The following is a 19,193-nucleotide window of genomic DNA, read 5'->3' as shown; positions in this document are numbered from 1 at the left end:
CTGAATTTGGGAGATAGATGTATATTAATGTGTAATATGGATTTCCATACACACAGGCGCGCACGCTTCGCCCACATGGGCGAGTGCCTGCGCCTGGGCGGGAGCTGCGCTCCCGGGAAGGGGAAGGAGCCGGCTTCGCTGGTGCTCGCTCCAAGTTTCGCTCCCCTCTTATCGCACGCACCGCTATAAAATAGCCCGGCGGTCCTGATGTTTATTATACCTAGGCTGAAGCGGTGTCCAGATGAAGCTTTTACTGTCGCTCCTCTCTCCCCGCGGTTGGGCTTTCCGGCAGCAACGCCTGCTCATCTCCCTGCGCAGCCCGTGTGCCTCACGAAATTAATAAAGCCACGGCTCGCCCGGTGTTTTATGCCCAGGCTCTGCTCATTTTATTTGATTGTGTCGTTTTTTAAGAAATAAAAGACGTGTTATTGTTTATCACGGATCATTGGAAACCGTAAAGGGGCCTGGTGCCTCTGGCGTTAAACTACCGGGGAAGGGGGCTGCTTCCAGCCTAACATCACCGCCACGACGCCAGGCTGGGCTTAAATTTCCTGGAGATAAAATGCTCGCCGCGGCGCTGAAGAATCTCTCAGGGAGCAATGCCACTCCGGGAGGATTGATTGTGCGGTTGCAGCTCCTAATGCTTTAGTTAACGCTGGATTCTTCCCGAGGTCTGATTACCATTTAAAATATAAAGCCAGGCATATGCCACAGAAAGAATCCAGACGCGAGCAGTTCAAATAGATCCTCGCAGGATGCTGCGCACCCTGTTTATCGATGTGTTTATATTTGGCGATCATTTTTATACCTCCCCACCACCACCACCACCCCCACCCCCTCCATTTGGGTCCTTTGCTTTTCGCCTCTTCAAAAGCACCGTCTCCTTCACAAGCCATGTACTAAATAATAGAAGGAACAGTGAGTAGATGAATCCTGAGATACTAGACAGCCCTGTCCAGTCAATATGCAGTTGTGGCGGAGGTAGCAGACAGATAGCAGACAGACAGGGACGCAGAGAGAAAGATAGATTTTCTAATGAATCGCTTAATGATGGCTTGCTTTCACTTCCACCGTCTCTCGCCCGTGCCATTTTGAAGTCGCCGCACCGCCTGGCCCGCGGAGCCAAGGGCTCTTTAGTCCAAGGGGAGCCTGGGGCTGCGCAGCGCTAGGCTGCCCATCTCTGCGGAGCAGGGATCGCTCCCCTCTCCCGCACGCTGACCGGGAGGGAGGAGAGCAGGCCGGGCGGGGGAGAGCGGCTGCCGGCCGGCCCTCAGCGCCGTCCCCGGCCGGAGCCGCTGCCTGGCACCCGGCTGCCGTGCCCGGGAGGGCGCTGGCGGCGGCGGCGGGGCCGCTGCCTTGCCGGGCGGGCTGGCGGCGGGGCGGGCGCGGCGCCCCGCATCCCCCGGAGCTCCGCATCCCCCGGCGCCTACCCTTGGCGTTCAAACCGCCCCGGGGAGCAGCGCGGAGCAGGGGCTGGGGAGGCCCTTTCCCCCCCCCCGCCCCACGGATCTGTCAAGCCCCACGTGGCCTCGTCCCGCAGCCCTTGCCTGCCCCGAGGAAATGCTTTTTCCGCGGCGTGACATTCCCCCGGAGGGGTCCCTCCTTGCGGCGTGAGGCGAGTGTCCCTTCCCGCGGGCGAGCCGAGCCGGCGGGGCCCTCCCCGACCTCCCTCCGCGCCCGCTGGAAGCGCCGGGGCAGGCAGAGAGGCTGCTACAACTTCGCAGTACCCATAAAAGCTGTACGGATAGGCGTCTGACTTTTTCCGGTGTGACGGGGCGAGCATCCCAGCGCGGCTTCCTTCTGACCGGTCCGTGGGATGCGGTGACAGGGGTAGATCCCACAGCCTATAGAAACCCTTCGAGTGTTTTTTTCTTTCCCCCCCTCGTTTCCTCCTGTAGTATTGTTTGTACTTCCCCAACCCGGCTAACCCGGCGATGTGTTAATGGGCGATGGACAAACCCTTATCAGATTCCTGCGAGGGCCATATCACTGCTAACAAAATTAATACCGTATAAGGCACCGGTTTATTGGCTGGTGTACAGGAAGGCTATTATCAATAGGCTTAGCCTTATAAATACAGATCTAAATAAAATGAAACGTGAGCCTCAACGCCGCCTTCCAAATACATTTCACTACACAAGTCAGGTATAAAAATTACTCCGGGGAAGTACGCTCTTGCGGTGTGTTTATTTTGCATTTGCCAAATTAAATAGGAATGGATTGCAAACCTAAAAGCCGTACGGAACCGAGGAGCAACACTTGAAATCCTTCCAAAGCTGTTTTTAAAATAAGCAGCTCCCTTTTAAAAATTGGATTAAACGGGGGGGGGGGGGGGGGGGTGTGTGTGAAGGCCTATAAAAGTACATTGCAGTCCTCGCCAGCCAGACTAAAACGACTAGAAATGCATCGGGAGGAACAGGAGTTGGCTTCTTCTCCCTCTCTGCAAGCTAAGGCAGGGAAATCAGACAAAAGGCGCGGAGGCCAGGGACGATTTGGAAGGTTTTAAGTTCTCTTTAGCCTCCCCTCGTAGGTTTTGCGGCAGAGGGCTGGGGTTTGCCCCCCGGTGTCAGGTCCTGCGGGAGCTGCCGTCGGCGAGGCCGTGTGCGGTTGTGTGGATTGCAGTGAACGGTGCCGGTGTGATGGTCAAGGCACTGACTCCGTCTAGATCATGAACTCAGCTCCGCGCTGCCTTATCTCCGCTTTCTTTAATCGCTAACAAGGCCAAGGCAAATAGTAACCAGCATCATCAAACCCAGTGAAGTAAAACTAATAATGTTCACTTGATTCGTAACTATAAAAGATAATGGTCAATTCTGACTAAAGTGAGCTAATTTGGCATGCGCTGGGTGTAGCTACTGCATTTCCAGCGCTTAACAATGTGTCCCTTGGAGCTTAACCCCTATTTAAAAGAAATTTTAAAGAATATTGTGGACGCCAGGGGACGAGAAATACTTTCTTTTTAATTCTACTTCTGTAAGTAAAGCTATCCGAGGGTCTATAAAACCGAGCAAATAAAATTCTGATAAATATCAAAACCGGCGAGAAGGTGCTTTCGCAGAGAATCTAAATTCACGGCGTCCATGGACAACACTATCAAAATAAAACTTTATTGATCTAAGAAAAATATAATAGATGCATTAATAGCGTCGTTAAGCCGTTTTATTGGTTGGACTAAAATTAAAAACAAAAAGGGAATAAATAAAAAACGACAGCTCAGCCTAAGCAAACTCTGACTGGAAATCTCAAAATGTACCGTGTTAAACCGTGATTTATCTTTTTATTATTGGCCCGTATAACCCAAAAGATCAGCGCTGTTAATCCAGAGACGCATTTTGCGAGCTAATTAAAATATGCTTTTATTTGTAGACACGGGCAAACTGCAATTTGTGAAAACGTAAATGGCCTTGCAGGCTGTTACAGGAGTGCATGCGCCGCCTGTCTGAGGATACAGCCGTGGATTACATTTTATGCAGCTCCAAAAATTAATGCAATCAGGGTATAGTTATTTAATATTGGAACTGTCAGTTGTCAGGAACGTGCGTGTGTGCCAGATTCCTCTTTTCCTTTTTTTTTTTCTTTTTCTTTTCTTTTTTTTTTCTTTTTTTCTTTTTTTTTTTCTTCTGGATTTGCTCCAAAGAAGGCGGATTTCAAACAGGAGGTTTAGGAACTGTGTCTGTGCCAAGTTAGGTGATAAATGACGGCCCCACTAATTTTATCTTTACTAGAAATTCTTTCACCCTGCTGGTGGTGGGGGAGGAGGTTGGCTTGTTTTGGCGGATTATCCTGTTAAAAATTAGGCTGAGATTTAATTTTATTCCAGCCATCCGGAGGCTTGTTCTCCTAGCTATGTTTTATAGTATATGTGTATCGTTTTACTCATTTGGATTAGGAACATATTTTGCAAGTAATTCTGACGAGCTCCGAATTCTAGCGTGCGGCAAGACAAAATACACCCAAACCAATTCATTAGGGCTTTATCTCATCGCCATTCCTCCGGCACTGGCGAGAACAACGGGGCTTTCTATTGTCCGGAGAGCCCCAAACACCGTGCAGAAGCAACAACGGTATCGGGTTTATCTATGTGTCGGGAAAATCTTACATATCCAAGTCCGTCTTTTAAATGTACCCCTTCTAGTGCTAGAGATGGGCCGCACAGCTGTATTAAGCATTTGAAACTGTATCCCTTCTCCCCTTTTTGTAGCTGTCTTTCCTTTAAATAAGATCTGGATGCATATACAAATATCTTTTTTGGTTGCGGTATAACTTGGCTCTCAGACACACACGTTGGCCTGAAGTTTCGATTTCAGAGCATTTAATGAAAAGATTGTGACAAAAAAAAAAACAAAAAAAAACCAAAAAAAAACCAACCAAAAAAACAAACAACCAACAAAACACAAACCCAAAGAGCTTATGAAAAAGCCTCCCAGGGGTTTGGATGTGGTATGTGAGCTGAAGTTGAGTACACGATTAATTAAACACAGTGTAGACACTAAGTTGGCTTCGCGTCTTCCCTCCAAAACATGCAAACCCCAATCATGTGAAATAATAAACAGTTATTGTAAGAAACAAGCTTGTTTTTTTTAAATATTATCCTATGACCGCGGACGTCAGTAAACAATTCGTAACCAGAGGGCGCTTTAACTGCTGCTGAGGTCCCTTTGATTTATTCAGCCGAGTATTGAATGGGGCAGGGAAACAACAAGGGGAAAAATAAATATTTGATCAAATATGCTGAGTTTAACTTGACTGGTGTAAAATGAAATGTTGCAAAGGGACCCTCAAATCGCCCTGCTCCTTCCCGAGACGTGGCTTCTCACGTCCTGACGTTGCCGAGGGGATGTCAAAAGAGATCAACGTCCCCGAGCTTTTAATGGAGCATCTTTGATGAAATCGATAGGTTCCGATAATCATCTAAAAACTGCTCGCTGCCGACTGAGCATGTGCTTTTAACTACACTTGCAACAGTTCCCTGGAAGCACAATTTTAAAGGGCGCTTTCTTAAAAAATACTGCAGGCAAGTTGCATTACTTTACATACGAGACCAAGGAAAAAATTATCCCTGAATTATTTTTTTTTCCCCCGGGCAGATATTTAAAAATTGTATACGCTCTCCTAAGAAACATGTGCATTAAAATACGTAGCCAAACCAGTATCTCCCCCATATAATACCACCTTTCCTCCCGCCCTTCTCAAATGGAGACATAACAAAAACATGTGAAACTTTTATGGGCGAGAAAAGTAACCTGGAGTTAGGGATACTCGTACCGAGGATAGAGTTTCAAAGCTACAACCCAGACCAGCGCTGAGCACATGAGAATGTGTGACTATTGTTTGTTTACAGCCCATGTGCTGCTTTAGAAAGATAGATAGATAGATAGAGGAAATCCAAATCTGGTCTTGCACGAACATTGACTTAATATGCACTTACATGAATAGTTTTTAGCATAAGTGTGTCAAAACTTGTTTACCACAATCTGTGTCCAGCTGCAAAGAAGACTACCCTTTAAAGTTACCAAACGACCCCAACTAAACTACAGTTCAAGTCCAATAAGACCGTCAGAATTGTCTGTCATTTGCAGTCTGCGTTGCCATAGATCTATTTGATTGAAGACACCTACTGTTCCACACATAAATGTCAAGTTTCATAATATTTCCAGTGCTACAATTTTTTTATAACTGGAAGAAAGCTACAAGTTACTCTGAAAAAATATTTCCAGATAACGTGGATTTTCCACGGGGCTGGCCAAAACTTTACGAAGAGAAAATAAAAGGTCAGCTGCAACTTAGAAAGTCCCTTCTATATTATTTCACATTATAATCACCAACTTTTTGCATCGCTTCCCCTCCCTACGGTTCTTTTTCCGTCGTGCTCAGCGGTCGGGGCAGGGGCCACCCCAGCTCGCTAGGTACCACTCCGCTCACCCCACGCTCCTCGCCCTTCTTCACGCAGGGTAGACGTATAAAACACTTACCTTCGCGCATTTCCTAATTTTTAGGAAATTTTAACTCCACCGACAAGCCCCAGCGGCTCCCCCCCCGGCATCCCGAGCGCCTTTTTGTAACGCGGAGCCCGGTTAAGTGCAATAATTACCCGTGCGGCTCCAGGGATGCAAAATGAACAAAGGCCAAGATTTTTTTTTTTTTTTTTTTTTTTTTTTCCTTTGCAGGGCTGCTCCCCTCGCCCCGGGCGGCTTTGACATTGATCTGAAGATCGCCATCTTGTGGCAAAGCAACCCCAAAACCACCGCCGCCGCCGTCCGCCCGCCCGCCCGCCCGCCCGCCGTCCTGCCGCGGGGCCCCGCGGCAGGACGGCGGGCGGGCGGGCGGGCGGGCGGACGGCGGCGGCGGGAGGGCAGTGTCCGTTCACCTTCCCGGTGTAGAAACCTCCTGGCGAAGCTCCGTTGCCTTTATAGGGATGCATTTCAGTACAGGCGAGCGGACGAGTCACGGACACTTTTTTATGGCCACATTGTCACAGCAACACAGAGGATGCGATTTTATTGGGCTAGGAAATCAAAACCCCGAGCGGAGAAACTCCATGGTTTAACTGTCTCTGGGATTGGCTATGAATGCCAGTTAATTTTTAACCAGGAAAGGAAGCTTGCTGGCTTAACTTTCATTGCCATTCAGCTCTCCATCCGTCCTTCTGTCCTGCTCCCACAGCCCATCCATCTGTCTGTCTTCCTTTAACTGGCATTCCCCCTTGCATACTAGACAAACAAACAAACAAACAAACAAACTCACCTCTCCCCCCCCCCCTCCCCCCCCTCTTTAACATTTCCTTTGGGTAGCCGTTGTCTGGCCGGGTGGCAGTTGTCAACAAAGGCCCAAAGTCACCAAGTCCTTCACCTCAAGGTTATGGGTGATGTCCAAGCAATACAGAAGTTCAAAGCCAGTAAACAATGCGAAAACAGAATGTACTTTCTTCTCCCAATTAGGATTAGGGTCAACATTAAAGATTCAAACACTCTTCCCAAAGCACATTCCTATCTCAGCTATTGTTTGGGGTTTGGGGTTTTCTTCCTCCCCCCAACTTTCTCCCTCCAGTCCTCCTCCCCCTCGCCCCCCCGCCCGCCTCAGTCCACCCCCTCCCTGCCTTGGAGATCAAGGACAATTTCAAACAGTCCATTTCCACCACACCGCCATGCGGATTTTTTAATTTTTTTTTTTTTTTTTTTTTTTTTTCAAAGACAACCATTTTCTTAGGGCTCTCACGCTTCTGGCCAGATCCATCGGCTGGCTTGGACCTTCCCTTTGGTGCCGGGCTTATAAAATCCGCCCCAAATGCTACCGACACCACAAACATTTCCCGAGCAGTTCTCCTGGACACATGTGGCGGGGAGTAATGTCACATCAAACCCTCGAGCATAGGACCTTGTCCTGCCGGCATTGGCAGGATAAGGAAAAGGCCTAACACACAGTGAACTATGAACATGCTTAATTTTCCTTTTCCTGTGACCTGCTGAAACGATGCTTGAACAAGCCTATGTTCACTTGTTAACTCCAGAGTAGAAGATCTAACCGCGAAGTTCACAAAAGATGAATAATTCCCCCCAAATGACTGAACGAGGTCATGAGGAATTTCGGGTCCCAGAGTTACACCGGATAAAAGAACATGCAGTAACGTAACACCAGAGTAAAAATATAAAGTTTCCATTTTTTTATTTTCCTTGTGCGCTGCTCCACTGTATACATGCAACCAAATACTTTCGCATATTAAAAGAAAACTGTATATACATATAGATGATACATAGTGAAAACAGTGATGTCATATAAAGATATTGCATTTTGTGAACAATGTCAAAGAAATTACATCCATTTGGCAAATTTATTAATCAAAAAACATTCTTATCACCACTTTGTTGCACATGTAAAGAAATCCCACACCCTTTAGCCCCAAAGGAACAAAAAAAAAAAAAAAAAACAACAACCAAAAAAACCAAACAAAACAGGAGGGGAAAAAAAAAAAGGCATTCGAACAAAATAGGTCATGGGTTCTTTTTTATTATTTACAAGTCTTGTAAAACACCGTTCCTGTATGAAATATACATTCAGATATTCTCAACAGCAAATTACCTTAACGATAGAACACCGTATCCTTTGTAAACTGATATAGAATTTTAAATATTTTCCTTTTTTTCTCTTTTCTTTCTTTTTTTTTTTTAAATTGCATTTTTTTTTTTTTTCACGCTTTGGTTCCTGCAGGGAAATATATATATTTATAGATATTTAAAATAACTCCGAACAACTCTCCATTCTTTGCATATGTCGACTGGGCGACAAAGTAGAGCTCGTGACATTTAAAGTAGACAACAACAAAATTACCATATTTACATTGTTTGGCTTCTGTTTAAACTCCTCACTAGTCACCTTTAAACGAACATGCGATCGAGTTATTTTAATGATCCAATGTTAGTGCATTGCACAACTCCAAGTTTCAATTAAGTGTTGTGTGGTATTTGCTAAACTGTCGTTCTCCACAGGTATTTCCTGAAGAAAGTTTGCGAGCCAGAAGCCAGAAGGTTAGTTTCCTTTATGGAGTTGTTTCTTTTAAAACGCTGAAATTCACACTTTTTTTGCCGTTTTATATTTAGTATTTAAATATGATTTGTCTCAGAAAAGATGGCAACGCTTAGTCAGTTGTCATAAATAAAACGAGAGCTAATTAAAATTTGCTAAATCTTTTTTTGTTTTTCAGTGATTGTTTCTTTACGATATATGGCGAATTTATACCTGATTTTTTAAAGTAAATAATTAAGTCTTTCATTTAGTTCTCTTTCTTCCCCCTACCCCCTCCCTCCCCACACCCCCAAAGGAAACACTATTGTAACCATCACTACATCCATATTACAACTGCTCGCGGTTGGCCTCGGGGAGGTGTAGGCATGTCACCCCCCCCCCCCCCCAACACTCCCTTTAATTCTGTGTGTGCTCCCCCCCTCCCTTAAATTCTCCTTTCCAACCCATGGGCAATGCAGCACTGCCTCTAACCTAGACATTTCCCCCTAAGGAAGGACAAAAGATTATTTCTCAGAGTTTATATTCTGCAGTGGTCCTGGTTGGGTGAGCTCGACCTGGCAGTCTCCAGCCAGCTGTTCCGCAGCAGCACAGGGGCGAGGGAGGGCCGGGGGTGGGCGAGTCCGGGGACGGAGAGGTGCCGTCCCCGCCTGTGCCTGCCGAAAGCGGTAGCAGGGTGAGCCGCAGTGCCTGGAAAGGTAAGAGGTATGGATTTTGCACTCAGAGGTGACGTGCACGTGTAGAAATGGATGCCATGTGTGTCGAAATCAAATCGCTTCCAGTTGATATGTAAATATATATATATATATGCGCATATATATATATATGTATATAAAACCCCATCACTGAAGTTCCAGAGGAGATTTACATGTATGTAAAACCTTGGATTCTTCTAGTCCCGTCAGATACACACCTCCTTCCTCCACGTAACCCCGTGGCTTGACCTTGTCAAGGGCGAAATCTGAATTTAATCTCGTCTTGAAAAAACGCTGTGAGTTTTAAAGTAGTGGATTAGCTGAGTAATATTGTAATCGGTCCCTGTTAATTTTTTTTTCTTTCATTCTTCTGTTCTGAAACCATATTTTCACTTGGCGGTCGGTCAGATTGAGCATTCGGGAGAGCTGGAGGCGTTTCTCTTTGTTTATGTAGACACTGAAGAAGAATTCCCTTTCTAACTCTCTAATCTGATATTTGGTGTACGGGCATCTCTTTTTACGGGTACGTTGTCCACCTGTGGAGCGAAAAAAAGGCAGAAGCGTTTGAGACCCGGCGGCGGCCGGCGGCGGGGGCTGGCAGGGGGCGGGGGGGGGGCACTCAGGCAAAACACCTTAATGTGAAAAAGACGCGTTTTGCCCGCGCCGGGGCCGGCGTTGGCAGGTCCGAGGCTGGGCGCCAGCCCTCCGCCTTGGCGGGTGCGGGCAGCCTGGGACCGGGACCCCCCCCCCGGGACCGGCCGGGACCCGCCGGCTCCCGCAGCGCGGCGGCCCCGGGCAGCGGGCAGGGCGAAACCCCCGCCGAGGCGCGGGGATCCGGCCTCGCCGCCTCCGCGGGGAGGGCGGCCGGAGGAAGGGGTGGCGGCGGGGGAGGGGGGTCCTGCGGATTTCCCGAGCTGGAGGAAAGCCTTTGTAGGCTGCTCCGCCGGGCGCCGCGCACACGGAGCTGCCCAGGGAGCGGCCGTCACCTGGCTGCCTGCAGCAGGCGGCGCGGCATCGGGCAGGGGGCCCCAGCGCCCGGCCCTCCCCGAGCCCCTGCCCGCTCGGATCGCGCCCTCGCTCCCTAGACTAACCCCGGCTCTGCGTCCCCAGCGGAGGAGAAGCCCCTGAGCCCAGGGTTGAGGCGCCTCATCCTCCCCCCGCCGGCTTTCTTTAAAGCACGCTCTGCACCGCATCGAGGTATTCTCCTCTCGATTAGCTCTTACGGTTTTAAAGTTCATTAAGCAGAATATAAAAGGTTTCAGGGTTCAGGAGCTCTTTACACGAAACGTAGCTGCTATCCCTTTAAAAACTTCCTTTTCTGGTACAGTTCATTGTCGAGGTATTTTTTTCCCCGAGCCGTGTACGAGCTTTGCCTTTTAAAAAGTCCACATAAAAAAATCAGACTTTGACAGATTGAATAACAATTGTAAGTAACAAACTGTTGGACAGAAGGCAACACGTAATTGCCACAGTGCCTTAGTAAAATGGCTTCCTTTAGACAAAAAGGCCAGCTTTAGGTTAATTTGTTTCTTTTAATATATTGCTACAGTTCAGGCGGCTACTTTATCTGTTAAACGCTATTCTAGTGCAATCGTTAAAACGGCGAAGGCTTTGAATTCAGCTCCTAACTAGACTTCTGGTGCAACACATGGCTTTTATAAAATCACTGGATTACATTGATATCAAAGGAGCCGGGATCTCCTTTTTTTGCCGAATTTACAGGCACCAAACGTACGTTATTATATTTTCGAGAGTTGACCACAGAGCTCTTTTTTATTATTATTTAAAAAAAAAAAAAAAAAAAAAAAAAGCGGGGAAGGAGAAAGAAAAAACATTTTTTAAGGCATCCATTGCCCGGTGGGTATTTCACGGCCAATTTCAGCACTAAACACGTGATCTCGCCTTTTATAACAAAGTTTTGTTGGGGGAAATCTAAAGGCCCTTCATAAACCTTATATGCTTATAAAACAGCATATAAAAATTTAACAGCGGCGGTGCGCTAGATTTCAAGCTGCCTTTCCTAAAAGCGCTCGGGCGCTGCCTTTATACGTACTGGAGCTGCCGGATTTCTCCTCATTGTTGCCGGAAGATGACTCGGGGCTGCTGCTGCTCTCCGGCCGCCTCCGCCTCTCCTTCTCCGCCGCCGCCGCCGCCGCCGCCGCCGCCGCCCTGCCGCAGCCGCCCTCCGAACTTGAAGTTGCCGCCGCCGCCGCCGCCGCCGCCGCCGCCGCCCCGGCGGCCGCGGGCGCCTTCTCGCCACTCTTGTCTACCGGGTAGTCCGCCGAGGCCAGGTTTTCCGCCGTGCCATAAGCCGTCTCGAAAAACTGGTCGAAAGCCTGGGGTAGGACCCCGTTCCTGCCCACCGTGCTATAGAAATTGGAGGAGACGTTGGTGCTGGGGTGGTAGACGTTAGCTGTGTTTTTGCCGAACATCTCGCCCATGCTAGCAGTGTTGGTGGCAGGCAGGCAGTCTCTGTGCATGATCTCCTCTGCGGAGTAGCAGTGGGGCAGATTGTTCCTGGGGTGCCATTTACTGGAGGGATCAATGGCATATTCCCTGAAGGTAACTTCTCTCACAGGTTGGACCTGGGGTAGGTTGGAGGAGTAGGAGTATGTCATAGGGCGAGAAGACGGGGTCTGGGGCAAAAAAGAAGGGAGGCTGGAAAAATCAGGACCCGAGACGTAGTAAGTACAACTTGGCAAATACATGTTAGAGGAACAAGGAACACGCTCATCAAAATCCATCATTAGGGCTACCTCGGCTTCTCCGCATTAGCTGAGCTTAACATGATTCTCTAACGCAGCTGCCTCTTTGAAGCAGATCCGTGAAGTAAGAGATGGGGAGACGTAAGCTGACGTGGAAAGCTCTCCCCGGCGGCGGCAGGGAGGTGCGGTCACGTGGCCCGACGTTGACATTGACGAGCGGCGGGTCCGGGCCCCGCTCCCTTTGTGGCCGTCGCGGGGGGAAGCAACAGCTCGTCGCCGGCGCCTAAGGGCGAGCCGAGCGCAGGTCGGCCGGGGGGGGGGGTAGCCCGGGGGGCCACAGAGCCGCCTTGCCACTGCCCCACACTTAGCCGCCCGGCCCGTGGCACCCACTGGCTCTGGAGTAGAGAGGCTTAGCAATCCCCCCCCAGGGTTAGGTGAGACCTTTCTGTTTGTTCGTGGGCTCGCTGGGGCGCTCGGCGGCTCGCCGGCAGGCTCCGAGAAGGAGGGCAACAGGAGAGATGCGGGCACGGCTTCTTCTGGGAAGCTGCTTCCGAGCAGGAAACGCTCCTGAAGAAAGCGGCCGCGTTTGGGGGTTTTGGGGGAGTTTTTCTTTTTTTGGGGGGGGGGAGGGGGATTGCTGGGCTTTGGTGTGTTGGGGGGTTTTTTGGGTTTTGGTTTTGGTTTTTTTGTGGTTTTTTTTGTTTGTTTGTTTGTTTTTAGTTTGTTTTGGTGCGCTTTGGGCTTTCCCCCTCCCCTCGCAAAAAAAAAGGGGGGAAAAAAAGAAAAAAAAAAAAAAAGAAAAAAAAAAGCCCTCGCCCCGCAGGGTTTTTCTGGAAACGTTACTAGGAAGAATGTGCCAGGGTCAAGTCTGTACTGATTTTCATGGTGAATAGATTACATGCTTGCATTCATGTTCACTTCCGAAGCGCTTAGTGTCTTCCTTCCCTTACTTACATATTAACCTCAAATACCCCGCGCGGCTTCAGCCAAGCTTTACTGGAGGTAGTTAACAATGTCGGGTTCCCAGGACGCAGGTTCTCTCTCCTCACCCCCTCCAAACCGTCCCTTACCTCACTCGCAACGCCAGAAAGCCCTTTAAATTGCAGACCACGGAGCTAAAGAGTGTTTGCCGATCTCTCCGCCTCACCGCTGCCGCTAAATGCTTGGAAAACCAGTGGATGTTGGGCTACCCCGGCTTGACAAATACTCCGAGTTTAATTGCCAGAAGCCTAGTTAAAATTATTTGACATACTGTTAACCTCTAGGAACAAACTTGCCGTACCGAGATACTTTCCTTTTTGCTTCATACCGTCGCTGAAGGCTGAGACCCAGGGCGACCTATTTCAAAAACGTGGTTAAACTTTTACTATTGTTGCATGAAAGGGATGATATAGAAAGCGGATTGTACAGGGCAGAGCCTAAAAAGTACTTCTCTGCCAATAAAAATGCACACCCCACCGAATGAGCAGAGCCAAAGAAAACAGAGAAATACGCCAAAGAATACAGCACCTTTTGAGGCACGGACATCCCTAGGCTCTCGGAAAATTCTTTTTTTTTTTTTTTTTTTTTTTTTTTTTTTTTCCTATTCTGATGCTCGATTTCAGAAAAGAAATATTTGGGTTCCGGCTGGATTTCATCAAAATAGAAAAACAGAACGGCAAAAGGCTATTGTGAAGTCGGTGCTCTTAGGAAATTAGACGTAGTTCAAGATCCATGCCCCCGTGGACTTTGGAGGCTAATGGAAGGGAAACGAAAATGTTAGGGAAAGAATATTTGGATTTTCCCCCCTCTTCCTCTGCAATGCTGTAGAAGTATTTATATATCCGGAGAAAGTTCTCTAGTAAATTCTGGAGATCTTCGGTATTTAAATGTCAACATCGATTTGTTTATTTATTGCTTAGCTTATCGTAACTGACTCAATAACAAATCTAATCATGTTGTGCACAGAGAAAATATTCTCATTATGTATTTTCCCTACATTATAGTTAACTATTGCGTTTGAATTCAAGCTGTAAATTCAATATTATCAAGTAATTACTTTGTAGTGGAGTAAACTAATTTATTAGCATTAATGTTTATATGCCTTTTTCTTATTTTACAAGGGTTACCGTTCACAAATCAAATGCTCTGGACGTATCCCTGTAATGAACTCTTTATTTTGGTTTGCTGCAAGAACTTCTTACGCTTACTGCATGTCTGCGAGCTGAACTTGAAATTAATGAATTAATCTTCCAGCTTGACATATTTGCTAGAAAGTGGATGGAAAGAGATTGCATGTCGTCAAAACCGCTAGCAGAAGACTGCAGCGTCGTTTAGGGATTGTAAAAGAGTTTGGGGGTTTTCCCTCTCTCTCCCTCTTTTTTTTTTTTTTTTTTTTTTTTTTTTTTTTTTTTTTAAATCTTGGGGGGGTGGGGAGATGTGTGCAAGAGCTCTGGTTGGCTTTTTTCCTTAACGCTATACTTTTGCTCACATTTACTTTCCCCTCTAGCTTTTGCGGGGGGGGTGTGTGTGTGTGAGGTGGGGTTGAGGGGTCGGAAGCTCTCTTTCGGTATCCTAGCACTGTTTATTTTCCCTGTGTCCCCCCCACACTTCAATTCCGTCGATGAAAAACCTCTCCCCACACCCTGCACACACGCAGACACCCCTCCCTCCAAACAAAAAGGAATGTATAAGGATTTCAGTGACTTTGAGATAACAAAGGCGCCACCATTGCAGAGCCTCGCCCCGCCTCTGTGTGATGGCAAACAAATTCTTGCACTTGTATTAGGGCTTTTAAGGCTATAATTGAACACGGCGCGTCTAGGAGAACCGAAAACAGTTCTAGACTGACCTGCGGTTTTATAGCACTTTGGCAGTCAACTTCAGCTTGTGTCAGAGCAGACATGACAGAGCTGCCCAACGCTTAATCGCGGGACGCCACCTCCTCGGACTAACTGCAGCCACCACCACCACCACCCCCCCACCCCCTTGCATTTCAATAAATTTCAAACCTTGGGGCTAGAAATGGGGAGCAGAGCTGGCACAGGTTTGTATGGGGCTCTTCCCCACTCCTCTCTGCAGCCGGGGCTGGGGCGCCGTGCGAGGCTCCGCCGTGCCAGAGGTCGGGGCTGCCTCTGGGAAACAAAGGGAAATTAAGGCAAGAAGGGTGAGGGGGCGACTGGCAGTAGGCGTGTGTGTGCCTGTGCGTGGGTGTGCGTGTGGCTGGGCATATGTGTGCTTGCACAGCATGCACACGTGCGGCCCCGATGCCTGCTTTCGAACGGCTCGAGCTGTGCCCCCCCCCCCCCCCCCAACCAAGCAACCTATTTCTTCCAGCTTGTTTGCAACGCAAGGGCACCCCAAAATGCCTCCCGGTCCCGCCTGCAGAGCAAGCGGGGAGGGTGATGGGGAAGGCTGCGAGGGGCGCAGCTCGTCTGGGAGCGAGTAGACACCCAAGGCACAGGCTGTTCTCTGCTTTATTTGCTGTTAAGTGAAACAGAGATAATGTACGCTTAAAGCCCCGGAATGTGTGGGTAATTGCAGGGAGCCTGCTGTTAAGTTGCTGTGTTCAGCACAATTATCAATGTTGATTATTTGGTCTAATGTTGAATTGCTCTTTTAATACAGTAATTGGGACTTCCGCGTTGAGGAAGGGGGAAAATCGAGCCTTCCCCTCGCTAACCTCTCTGAAAACAACATAAACAAAGGCAGGCATTTCGTTTGGAGAAGCAAAATGCATTCGTTACGCCTTCCCATGTATTTCGGCCGGATTTAGAGAGGGTAAAACCGCTCTGAATTTGGGAGCTCTGCTGCAGGACGTTTTTGCAAAGGACAAGCGTGGCCAAGAGGTGGGGAGACTGTGAGCACATTTACCCATAGCTAAGCTAAACAAAGCGAGGGGAAAAAAGCTACATCTCTTCTTTGGAGGAGTATAAACAGAGCTGGGATGCCTCGATAGCCTAGCTTTTATATATACAGATGGCGTGCAAAGGGAACTGTTTAACTTACTACCGCTCGTCTCCAAAAGGTCAAGTTCTATAGTGTCTAAATTGTTGTCTTTTTGTACCGGGTTTTGCTTGAAAAAATTTGAAGCCGACCATTTACCTTGCCAGTAGGGTGGATGCCTGTAATTAACAGGAGAAACGTGTGCTGGAAGAAATTTGCGTCGAGAGGAGCTAATTAAAATATTACACGATCTCTGGCTTCAATCGCTGCTGCTCCTCTCGCGTAGGAAGGGTGAGGGCTGTTACGGCTCGAGTAAGAGAAAATATCTCGGGAATTAGGACAGTGTTTTGTAAACTTGCGGGTTGATTGCAGTCTACAAAGGCTTATTAGAAAAACGTAGTATTAAGGAATTCGCAGCGCTCTTGCCAACGAAACGCGCAACCCTTTCCCACCTTTTCCAATGAAAATAAGGCCAGAAGGCGATAATTCTTTGCAAAATTTGCCGGGAATGTAGCTTCAGGAAAGCGTGCTCATTGTTTGGATTTTAAATATTTCGGACTCAGAGGTTCTTAGCTGGCGTTTCTTCTTTTCTGTTTGCCTTTTTGTCTCTTATGGAAAGGAGCTATACATAGCCATCTTTTGTTTTGGGTGTTTTTTTTAAAAAAAAAAAAAAAAACAACCAAAACTAAATATGTTCCCTTAACACTACAATAGAAGGTAGTGTTACAATAGTTAGCTAAGATTTTTCACATCATTTAAATAATAGGTGATTTTCGATATCGGCGAGATGGAAGCCCTGTGCTGTGATATGGGACAGACTGTTTATTGTCTAAAACCCGAATCGGTAAGGCTGTGATTTTGCTAGGAAACTGCAGAATACGTGTAAGGAGAAAGGGCAGATGTAACCAGGATTCAAGTCAAGGTTATTCTGACTTTTTGGGGAGTTGTATTTAATCGCATTACCTTATTTCAGAGGCTTGAACGTCTCAAAAGGCTGCGCTCATCTGGGCGTAGAATACTTTAGATTTATTTTTAATATCAATTACCAAAATCCTTTCCTTTCCTCTGTCACCCTCTCTATCTTTGTAAGTCGCTGAGTTGGAAAAACTTCAGAGGGTGGTTGTTTTTTTTCTCCTCCCAACCTTCCAGTTTAGTTTGACCATTAGTTTTAAACGGCTACGGACCTAAAGAGATCTAACCGTCGTTGGCCATCAACCATGATATTTTACATCCCTTTGCAGTGATGAACATCCGAAGGCTCTATCTGAAGGTAGACCCTGACTCCGATAGCTCCGACAAGCCGAAATATCGAGGGCTTTTTTCAAGAGAGGAAGCTTCTTCCAGACAGATAACTTCTCTTTTTCGAGAACTATGTTCTTGCCCTTTTGCAGCCAAACGATTTGTTGTTGTAGCAAATTCCCGGCGCCTACACAAGCGCGGGGATTTTCTCCTAACGCCGTGTCTCCGCACCCCCCCCCACCCCGTTCCCCAGCCCTGCGCGCCCCAGGCTCCGGGGCGCCGAACCCCTCTAACATTTTGTTTATATTTACTGCTCTTATCTTGCTCCTGAAAGAGAATGGAGGCAGATTTGGCAATAAGGGGGACATAAGGAGATATTTTCTCAGGCGGCCGAGTATATCAGAAATTGATTGACTGACAATGCTACTACCATAAATGTCTCTTTTTCTCCCCTTGCATGCTCTGCGAGACTTTTCCGACACACGAAAATGCACGTTCAGTCATTCATTCCCCACCCCCGTCTATCCAGATACAGGTGCAAGAGACTTCTGGCAAAAATAGGGTGCGGGAGAAGGGTGTCTAGACCAAGCGGCGGGCTCTAAAACGAGTGCGAAAGCAAATTTCCCTGGTTATAATCCGCCGGTACAAAAAAGCAGGCACTTTCCACTGCCTCCCACCCAGACCCACGAAGAACGGGGTCGTTAGCACCGTTTGTAGTAAGTAGGTACCAGTCCCCTTTCATGTCGATGTATTTTATGTGGAGTTAATCAGAGTGGTTTAGGGAACATCCCCAGCAATCCCTTGAAAGTGCGGTGCTATTAAAAGACGCGGTTACCACTACGGACGGCCACATCTCAGGCGATGTTCCCATGCAAAGTTCACCCGCAGCCCCGAATGCCGCTTTACTCTACACGTTAAAAAAAAAAAAAAAAAAAAAAAAAAGGTCCGCCAAAACATTCCCATGTCGACTTACATTTAAAAGTATTGCTACAAATGATGCCTTGAACTTGACCTTAGATTTGTTAATCCAGGAAATATATTCAGTGGGAGGAAAAACATCCTACTGCGTTGCCTCTGACAAACGAGTATTTTTCTGCCTACCAATTTAGGATGCAAACAACACATCAGAGTTATGAGATATATAATGTACCCTCTAGATTAAGAGCAGAAAGCTACAGAAAGTGAATTGCTTCAACGCCGAGACAAGCTCGTCGTAGCTAGACTGTTCCTGTGATGCCAAGATCCACACTTTGCCACAGAAATTCAAGTCAAGGTAATGGACTGGGATTCTAAGCTAAATTGAATTTTACAGTATATAAGGTTCTCTCCAATGCGCACTGAATTTTAACAATGATTTATAAAGGTATTTCAATTTTTGTTTTTCTTTTTATTTTGCCCAACTCGCCAAGAAACACATCAGATTTTACTGTACCACACTGCTAACTTTATAGGAAAGCCTTATTCACATACCGTGAAACCCACCGAAGTAAAGATATTTCTTCATCAAGGATTGTTTTAGGGGGCGGGTACAGGAAGTATCACTATACCGGGGCTGTCAAATCAACGACTTCAAAGCCCCAACTTCATATTTTGATGGACTCTTAGAATTGCATTATAATGAAGGTACCTGTACTTGTGTAACGTTTATAGGGAGCTATTTGTCTAACACGAGCTTCAAATACACGCTGCAGTTGAGGATGCAATCGTATGCCCACGTACAGCTCAGCCGGCTCTGTAAGGACCGCGTCTTCTCTGTTCTTTCATATGGCAAGCAAAGATACCCATAAAAATAGCTAAGCCTAATATGGCTGCTTTGCCTATGCCGGGGTGGAAAGGCGCTCACGGTCCCGCTTATTTCCCTTTCCCGATTCTTCAAAAACCGCTGATACTAATAGCACTTCTTACAGAAATCGGGGCGCATCAGCACGACAAGTCCACACCGCGCAGGCCGGGGGAATTTGGGCAAAATCCCCCGAATGAGGCCAGGCGGGATATGGGGGTTACTCGTCCTTTCTCTTTCGGTTTTATTTTCCCATAAAGCGTCCATACAGCACGGTATTTTCATTTTACAAACCCTCACATATTTAAACATAAACCAACGACTAGCTGGAGA

General features: G+C 47.4%; 1 protein-coding gene across 1 annotated transcript; it reads right to left on the bottom strand.

Annotated features, from left to right (window-relative positions):
* Positions 1-9,515: 9,515 nt before the first annotated feature.
* On the bottom strand, positions 9,516-11,988 carry HOXA11 (homeobox A11). Its single transcript, XM_049799042.1, has 2 exons — positions 11,266-11,988; positions 9,516-9,748 (listed from the first exon to the last, which is right to left on the bottom strand). The coding sequence occupies exons 1-2, from the start codon at positions 11,957-11,959 to the stop codon at positions 9,516-9,518; spliced, it is 927 nt and encodes a 308-aa protein (XP_049654999.1). The 5' UTR covers positions 11,960-11,988.
* Between the last annotated feature and the right edge of the window lie 7,205 nt (positions 11,989-19,193).

The sequence above is a fragment of the Accipiter gentilis genome, chromosome 4, assembly GCF_929443795.1.
Source record: "Accipiter gentilis chromosome 4, bAccGen1.1, whole genome shotgun sequence".
NCBI classification, from domain to species: Eukaryota; Metazoa; Chordata; class Aves; order Accipitriformes; family Accipitridae; genus Astur; species Astur gentilis.
Note: the sequence above shows the minus strand (reverse complement) of the source record. Positions and strands in the feature narration are given on the sequence as shown.